Source organism: Sinocyclocheilus anshuiensis, unplaced genomic scaffold (assembly GCF_001515605.1).
Source record: "Sinocyclocheilus anshuiensis isolate Anshui unplaced genomic scaffold, SAMN03320099.WGS_v1.1 scaffold222, whole genome shotgun sequence".
Classification (NCBI taxonomy): domain Eukaryota; kingdom Metazoa; phylum Chordata; class Actinopteri; order Cypriniformes; family Cyprinidae; genus Sinocyclocheilus; species Sinocyclocheilus anshuiensis.
In genome coordinates, this window is record NW_015542408.1 from 1,971,897 (window position 1) to 1,980,584 (window position 8,688).

General features: G+C 35.1%; 1 protein-coding gene across 1 annotated transcript in view; it reads left to right on the plus strand.

The window, feature by feature from the left end:
- Positions 1-8,688, plus strand: part of LOC107693147 (mitochondrial ribonuclease P protein 3-like) — a 27,889-nt gene that overhangs the window by 11,145 nt on the left and 8,056 nt on the right. The window contains exons 4-5 of the mRNA XM_016492424.1: positions 3,356-3,463; positions 7,674-7,822. Coding sequence (XP_016347910.1) covers positions 3,356-3,463; positions 7,674-7,822 — 257 coding nt within the window. The remainder of the gene's footprint in view (positions 1-3,355; positions 3,464-7,673; positions 7,823-8,688) is intronic.

Genomic DNA, 8,688 nt, shown 5'->3' on the forward strand with positions numbered 1-8,688 from the left:
AAAATGCTTATTTGAGTCATATATTCCAAGACGTAGGCTAGAATCTGTGAGTGCAAAGTACAATATCCACACCGGTGCGGTGACTGACTGCCACACATACTCCTCAAAACATTAGATTCATCCGCGCTGGAGCCGTGCCGCCACACAACCCACGCAAGGAAGATAATTCCGCAGACAGCTGCAATTGCAGGTTTTAAAACCGAGATGGCGACAAAGAAGCGAAACTTACGGACTGCAGCTTTAAACAGTGACAAGAAGCATAAGGACACGCCACTAATGTTAGCGTCATTGAATAACATTGTTAAAATACATAATGTAGGCTACCTAATACAAAATAAACAATTTGCAAATGCCTGCAAAGGGCGCCAAAGGCCTGATAATTGCTGTTGTTACACTTACAGGGCGAACAAATCCTTGTTTAATATTGACCAAACATTTAATTCAAATATCCACTTAATTTTTAATTTTTGGCCACTTTTTGGCGATAGAAATGCTACATCCTCTTTAATTTTTTCAACAAAAACGTGGACATCACAACCCTTACCAAAATTAACCATGGTTTTATCATAGTAAAACTGCTTAATTTTATTTTGTGTGATTTCTGAATGCTTGAGACTATAAAATCAATCAGACAATGGTATTAATAAAATCATAGCCATAGGTAACTGTCTAGAGCTACAATTGTAATTTATAAATAATACAATTTAATTACAATTTATTTATTTACTTTTATATTTTATTAAAGGTCTATTTTGACCCCTTATAGTAGTTTTTTTTTTTTTTTGAAGGAGGGGGCACAACAATGCTATTCTGCTTAGGGCACCCATTTGGCCAGCAGCGGCCCTGTTCCCCCTTTACTCATACTGCACAAAAAGTGGTTCAATGACGTTGAATGTTACAGGGACTAATTAATGCAAATGCAGATCCCACTGTGTTCTGGTTAAATAAATGTTTTTTTTAAGGTTTGCATATGGTGGTGTTCTTAATGACAGCTTTCCTAAAATATCCTATTCCTAATATTAGAAATATCCCAATAAATCTCCTTTCTTACAGTATCGCAAAATATCGTATCGTAACCCCTGTATCTTGATACGTATCATATCGCCAGATTCTTGCCAATACCCAGCCCTAGTTATTTCAGTCTTTTTACCTCACAATTTGATGTTTAATTCAGGGTTACTTGCCATTTCTTTGTAATTATTTGTGAAATCTACTAGCAATCATTTTGAAAATCATAAATATTTATAAAAATTCAATTCATAAATATTTTTGAATTATTTTTATATTTTCAGTTTTAATTTTAATTTGACTTTAAGTTTTAGCAATATTGTTATGTGCTTTTGTCATTTTTATTAGTCTACTTTAGGTTTAATTTATTTTTAGGTTTAATTTATCTTTATATTATCATTTATTTTAGTAATTTTAGTACTTCAACTTATTTTGTTTCAGTAAGTTGCCAACCGATCGATTCAATGATTCTATCAGAGCCAATCTTGAGTTAAGAATTCACTTAAATTCACTCAGCTGATACAGAGTTAAATATTGTAATTAATATGCAACATTATTAACATTATTGCTTGCTTAATTGTGATTATTGCTTGCTTAATTGTGGATTATATGTCTGCATCCACAAATCTTTTTTTGGACTAAATTAATGTCTGGCTAGTACTTTTACTTATGTAATATTTCATCAGGGTAAATGTATATTCAAGGCATGAGTGTGCATGACTTAGCTATCACACTTTGCTATGAAGCTAAAGTTAATAAATCAAAAGCCGTTGGCTGCTCTGAGGCTCGAGGACAGACAGGTGAGGGAGTGACCTGGCCCCAATCCAGCTGGAAATTCCCTTGTTTTGTTTACATGTTGTGCCAAGGACAATTCGGGAGGTATTTCAACCTCTTCTTAAACAACAACAAAGAAGGAGGAAGTTCTAGCTTTTTTTGGCCCTGCTATTCAAGGCGCCCTGCATATGCTCTTGTGTTATTCAGCTAAACACAACCTGATCACGCTTTTGAAGGTGAGCCAGGTGTGGTCAAGTTCTGTTTGAAGCTCTATTGTATGCCGGTAACAAATGCTTAAATATCCCTTCAGACAGATAGGAAAAGTCAAACATTTTTTAACTGTCCTGGGATGAATTCAATTCAGTTCAACAAAAGTTGTTTTTGTACAATGCTCTGACAGAAAGAACGTAGTATGTTCAGTTCTTGGCCAGTACTTGTCAGACAATCTGTGAACACACTGCTTTATCTCTCGGTTGCATGTTTTGCTCTTATACTTCCTGTACATTCATGTCTGCACATATCTCAGCTCTTCACTTAATCTGATATGTAGAGTTTCATGAGTTTCAGGCAGGATCACTTACAGTGACATCTGTTTGCTATAAATGTCACCCGCCGGACCTCGTGATTTTTCAGAAACAATAATCTTGTTTAAAGGTGAAATGTGTAATTTCTGTGCACTAGCATCACCGAATGGAAATGCAAAAATAATGATTGTTTTCTCAGCTGTTACAGAAAGCTAAAATCCTAATTTAATGTATGTAATCCTCCTTTGCTTGCTTTGATAGCATTTTAATATATTTTTTATATACTATTATGACATTTATTAATATTTTGAATAAACTTTTATTCTTATATTTTTTTTGCACTTTTTGTGCTTTTTATTTTTTATTAGTTTTTAAAAATATTTAGATTTAATTTAATATTTTATTCATTTTTAAATTTAGATGTAATTTTAGTACTTCAACTTAAATTTACTTGTTTAAATGTTATTGAATGTGCTTAAAACATTTTATTTTAGTTAGTTGTCCACGCAGCATTTCTAATTTCCATTTAAGTGTAAGTTTGTCATCTAATATTTACGTTTTATTTCAGATATTTTAATGTTTTTAATAGTTGTAGTTAACAATAACAACACTGGTTTGATATTAATTCTGTCCATTCTAAGAACTAACTGTAATGTTTTCAGCTGTCCTTCCTGTCTTGTGCAACACTGGTTGCTTTTCTCTTGTGCAATGTGCTGCACAACACCAAAGTGAGGAAATATACATAGAAGACCCCATACATCCAGGCAACCGTCTGTTCCTTTAGTTGAAAAAACTGAAGGACGGTTACTAGAGTGCATGATGTTACGTCTTCGCTGCCTTTTGTTTTTTTGCATGGAGTTTCAAACTCTGACTAGTTTTAGCATCAGAACACCTTGGAAATACTGCAATGTTTGACTATATATCTACATTGCAAAATGTAAATTTTTTTTGCAATGCATATTGTCTACACCCAATATATAGCACCCATTTGACAATATATGAACTGTATCACCTTTTGAGAATAACACGCTTGTTTGTGTTCTGTACAGGAGCTTAAAAGCTTTAAGAGTTTCGTGAAGCAGAGACCTTCCTTTGATATTGTCATTGACGGTCTTAATGTGGCTAACACAACACCCAAAGCCACCCACTCTGAGACGGTAAGTGATGGTAACTTCACTGCTTTGACATTCCAAGATAGGGCTGGTTTGTCTGTGACCTTTTAAATCACTTATTTGGCTAGACAGTCAACCTACTCTGATTTAAAGCTTTAAAGCTGGAAAAATTGCACACATGCTATAGTGTTCAACTAGTCGGCATTCTAAAAAAAAAAAGCACATAAAAACTGATGTGAGTGGCAGAGGTTCCACCAGGGGGCAATGCTAAGCATGGCTACATTTAAAGAGGTCATATGATGCGATTTCAATTTTTCCTTTCTCTTTGGAGTGTTACAAGCTCTTGGTGCATAAAGAAGATCTGTAAAGTTGCAAAGACTAAAGTCTCAAATCCAAAGAGATATTCGTTATAAAAGTTAAGAGTCAACCACGCCTACCTAAAACGGCTCGTTCTAAATGTCCTAAAATGTTCAAGCGAAGAAAGAAGGCGTAACTTTTATTCTCGCTGTGTTTCATTGTGAAAGCGAAACTACTTTGTTTGGCCTTCCAATTCAGTATACGTCATTATAATCAGTAATTATGTCCCCACTGGATGCAACAAATGCCTCGTTTGTAATGGGTTTTATTGGTTTTGTCTCATCTAGTGATGTCCGGATCGCAAATGAATTGTTCTATTTAACCGGATCTTCTTAGTGAACTGGTCGAACCAGTTCACATATGACCCCTTTAATGCAGCAGAACAGGTTTAGGGAACAGCCCCAATTTCTCATAGTTTCCAACCCGAAAGACCCCCAAACCCATGAAACCCACAGTTACTCAAATGAAAAATTAGGGAAAGTTCAGTGTCCATGTAATGTTACACAGAACGTGTTACACATCCTCCCTCCTACAAGTTGGTGTCAGTCCCAGACAGAAGTGACTTTACATTTGGTTATGCTCCATTATAATAGTACCTAAGGGATTTTTTTTGCCAACAAATAGGCTAATATTTTTAGATAAGTACCCACACCCGCCCATCTAATCTTTAACCACCCATTAACCGACAACCAATGACTTTCAATGGCCTAGGACCATTAAGCAACATTAAAGAGACAGCTCACCCAAAAATAAAAAAATTCTGTCATCATTTACTCACCCTCCACTTGTTCCAAACCTGTATGAGTTTCTTTTGTCTGTTGAGCACAAAATAATATATTTTAAAGTTGTTGGTGACCAAAAAATTGGCGGTAGCCATTGACTTCCATAGTATTTTTATCCAGTCAGTGGCTACCACAAACTCTTTGGTTACCAAGATTCTTCAAAATATCTTCTTTTGAAACTCGTACAGGTGAGTAAATGATGACAAAGTTTTCATTTTAGGATGAACTATCCCTTTAAGGCAAGATACCACAGGTAAATAGGGTAAACATTTTAACTACCATTTTATAGCCTAAATAAACTTTTTAGACTACAAAGAGCCTTTTATGCAATTCGAAGGTTCTCCAAAAGAACCATTAGAAAAACCTTAATTTTTAAGAGCATAAATCACCATACTTCCCCAGTTAGGTTGAGACGGTTGCTTTGTATTACAAGCTTCTTGAAACTTTTTCAAACTTTTTGTTTTATTTTGTTGACATATTGTAGTTTTTACAGAGGGGATTTTGGATATCTATTTTTATCATTATGTAAATCAGAAAATGATGGAAGCCTGTTTCCAACAGTGAATAAAAAATTTAAAAAGGTAATTGCAAGGTTTTATCTCACAATTCTAACTTTTTTTGCGCAATAGGGAGTTTACTTTACATCTCACAATTCTGACTTTTTTCTCAGATTTGCATAATACAAACTCGCAATTCTGAGGGAAAAAGTCAAAATTGCAAGATATAAACTCGCACTTCTGAGAAAAGTCAGAATTGAGAGCTTATATCTCGCAATTCTGACTTTATAACACACAATTGCGAGTTTATATCGCTCAATTCTGAGAAAAAAAGTTAGAATTGCGAGTTTGTATTATGCAATTCTGAGAAAAAAGTCTGAATTGTGAGATAACTTGCAATTACTTTTTTATTTTTTATTCAGGGGCTTCAATAGACAGCAAACACTGTCAACAGCTAGAAAAAAAAATCACCATGTTTTTAAGAATTAAAATGTATATTATAAATCATGACACATGAACAATTTCCTCTGTAAAATCCTTCAGAATATACTGTTGATAGGAATAAAAGTTTGCTGTAAATAAGTGCTACAGAAGTGGAGATTTCTGGCTTGGTGCATGAGAAGAAACTCATTTAAAGAAAACAGCCTTTAAACACAATGTATTGTAATTGTAATAAAAGTGTAATAAAATTAACACTTAAATGTGTATTTAACATATTTTCTTTCCACTAGACTCAAAGAGGACAAATAATGGAAGCGAAATAGCCCAAAATCAAAAAATAGACCAGTGCATTACATTTTTGTTTTGTTTTATTCCTGTAGTGTCTTGCTTCAACAGATATAACACTTAATTGTTCACTTGACATCAAGCTACAAATTCTGAAACTCCCTTGACCTTCGACCAGATCCTTTTGCTTTCTGCTCACTCATCCATAGTTTCCATCTGAACGTCACACAGTCACACATTATTAACACAGACGCTCCCCATAGCAATTGTACATGGAGGCAGGGGATTTTACATTCATTTTGTTATGACTAACCCTGTATTTTAAGTCAGACATGTGCCTTTTGTGGTCAAGTTTATTTTTGGTGGTAACATTTACCCCACTTCCTTGCTAACTGGCGCGTTCATTGACATGCTAGTAATTAACCGGTTTTGTCTGCACACAGTCTGAGCAGGGTGAGAAAATGAAGTGAATTTGTGGCCAAAGTAGGCCTATATGATTTGTTTACAGGCTAAGTAACCAGACTGTTTGCAAGAAAGTGATTGTAAATTTACAAGACTAACATGCTGGATGGAAGTGCATCTCAATATCTAGAAATTCTAAAGCAAAGGTGACTATAGGCAGAGGTTAAGGGTGGATTGTAAAACAGGGTGCTACGGTATACGGTGTGTACGGTGCTTTCCAGAGTGAACCAGCCCATCTGTGGCTCACCGTCCACTTCCTTATCATGAATTAGCAGAAAATAATCACACCTGCAATTCCACATTTAGCACTTCCTCATGTCTGAAATAGCAAAATGAAGGATACAAGATAAACTGGAATTCATTGGGACTCACTTTGCATATTCAAACTGTAGATGACATTTCAGTAATCTAAATTGTAGTGAGGAATATATTTAGAAAGTTAATACAATGCAGCTGGTTTATGCAATGCATGCATATGTGTGTACCCACACACATATATACAGTATATATAGCATTTCTTTTTAAAATGATTTTTTTTTTTGTATGTGCATGTATATATACTGTTATTACAAATAAAATATATATATAGTTTAACTCTATTTTTCAGATCTAACTTTTCACAATAATTGCATTGAATGCGTGAATGTTATTTTTTGGAAAAATGTTTTGCTGGAAAATTTATCTTTAAAGAATATTATTGTATTATATTACTTTATTTTTTATTTTAATAATTTTATATTATTTAATTGAATACGTAATATTAAAAAATAGAATGACTTAAAATGTACTTATTAGTATTATGCACTACTGTTCTAGCTTGTCTACTCATTTACATATTGTCAATATAAAAAAAAAAATAAAAAAAATCCATCTAAAAATGAAATGTTAATTAGTCATAACTTCCTGGTGCTAGTTACAATAGAATTGTGTAACTGCTGGAAGTAAGAGTAAGAAAAACAAATACATACACACTATATTACAAATAATTAGGCCTGTCTTATCAATAGTTCATGCAAATACACGGTGTTAAATCTGAACATCTACATACAAAGACCCTTGGATATTTTTAGCAAGCAGTTGTAACCTTTACTGCCTGCACTTTGTATAGGGGGTATTGGAAAAACAACTTCCTGTGTAATCAGGAAACTCCCCCTCTTGGTGTGTGTGTGAGTGGGTGGTACAGAAGTAGGTTAAAACAATGTGAGCAAGAATAATTTCCCTAAAGCTGACCTGCTAAAGGTCCCAAATTCATCTGTAATGCCAAGGGAAATTCCTCCAAAAAAGTCATGAGTTGCAGCTCATTTCATTGAGAACAATCTGAATGAACTGAGGTCTCTCATTCATTAAAATAAATCACGAATGACCTCATTCATGTCTAATATCTAAATAGAAATGGTAAAAGGTCACTGAGAGTGTGAATTATCTCCGCAGTTGCTGGCAGTCGTGTCGGAGCTGGAACAGCAGGGTCTGAACATCCTGGTCCTTGGCAGGAAGCACATGCTACAACCTTCCCGGAACTGGGACAGACAAAACATGAGCAAGATCAAGCAGAAAGCCCACTGCTTCTTCACCGAGAACATGTTAGTATGACCCCACTTTCCTCAATCACATACCGCACACGCTGTTCCAAAACCTAGTGAGCTGCCTACGTAGGCTGCATTTTACCAATTCAGCATATTCAGCATATTAGAATGATTTCTGAAGAATCATGTGAGACAGGAATAAATTAAAATAAATAAAATGAATTACAACTAAAATATCTTCAAACAGAAAACAATTCTTATAAATTGTAATATTTCACATTAATGCTTTTACTGTATTTTGATTACTGTATTTTTATTGTATCTTGGTGAGCATAAGAGGCTTATTTCAGAAACATTCAAAAATCCTAACATTTGAGCAGTTGTGTGTGTGTGTGTGTGTGTGTGTGTGTGTGTGTGTGTGTGTGTGTGTGTGTGTGTGTGTGTGTGTGTGTGTGTGTGTGTGTGTGTGTGTGTGTGTGTGTGTGTGTGTGTGTGTGTGTGTGTGTGTGTGTGTGTGTGTGTGTGTGTGTGTGTGTGTGTGTGTGTGTGTGTGTGTGTGTGTGTGTGTGTGTGTGCGTGTGTGTGTGTATACATAAGACCTCACTATGTTTTGTAACAGTTTTGTAATGTGTTAGTGACGCATGTACCGATCCCTTCCCTTCTCTGCGCAAGTCAATATAAACCCATAATGATTTCATTCACCAAGTATGAAAGGTATTTTTGATAAAGTGCACTGATTTTCTTGGATGGCTGCCACAGATCTGAGGATGACCCGTTTCTGCTGTATGCTGCTTTGCACTCTGGCCTTCACTGTAACTTTCTTAGTCGTGATCTGATGAGAGATCACAAAGCCTGTTTGTCAGACAGCGCAACCAGACGCCTCTTCTTCAAGTGGCAACGTGGCCATCAACTGGTGATCAGTC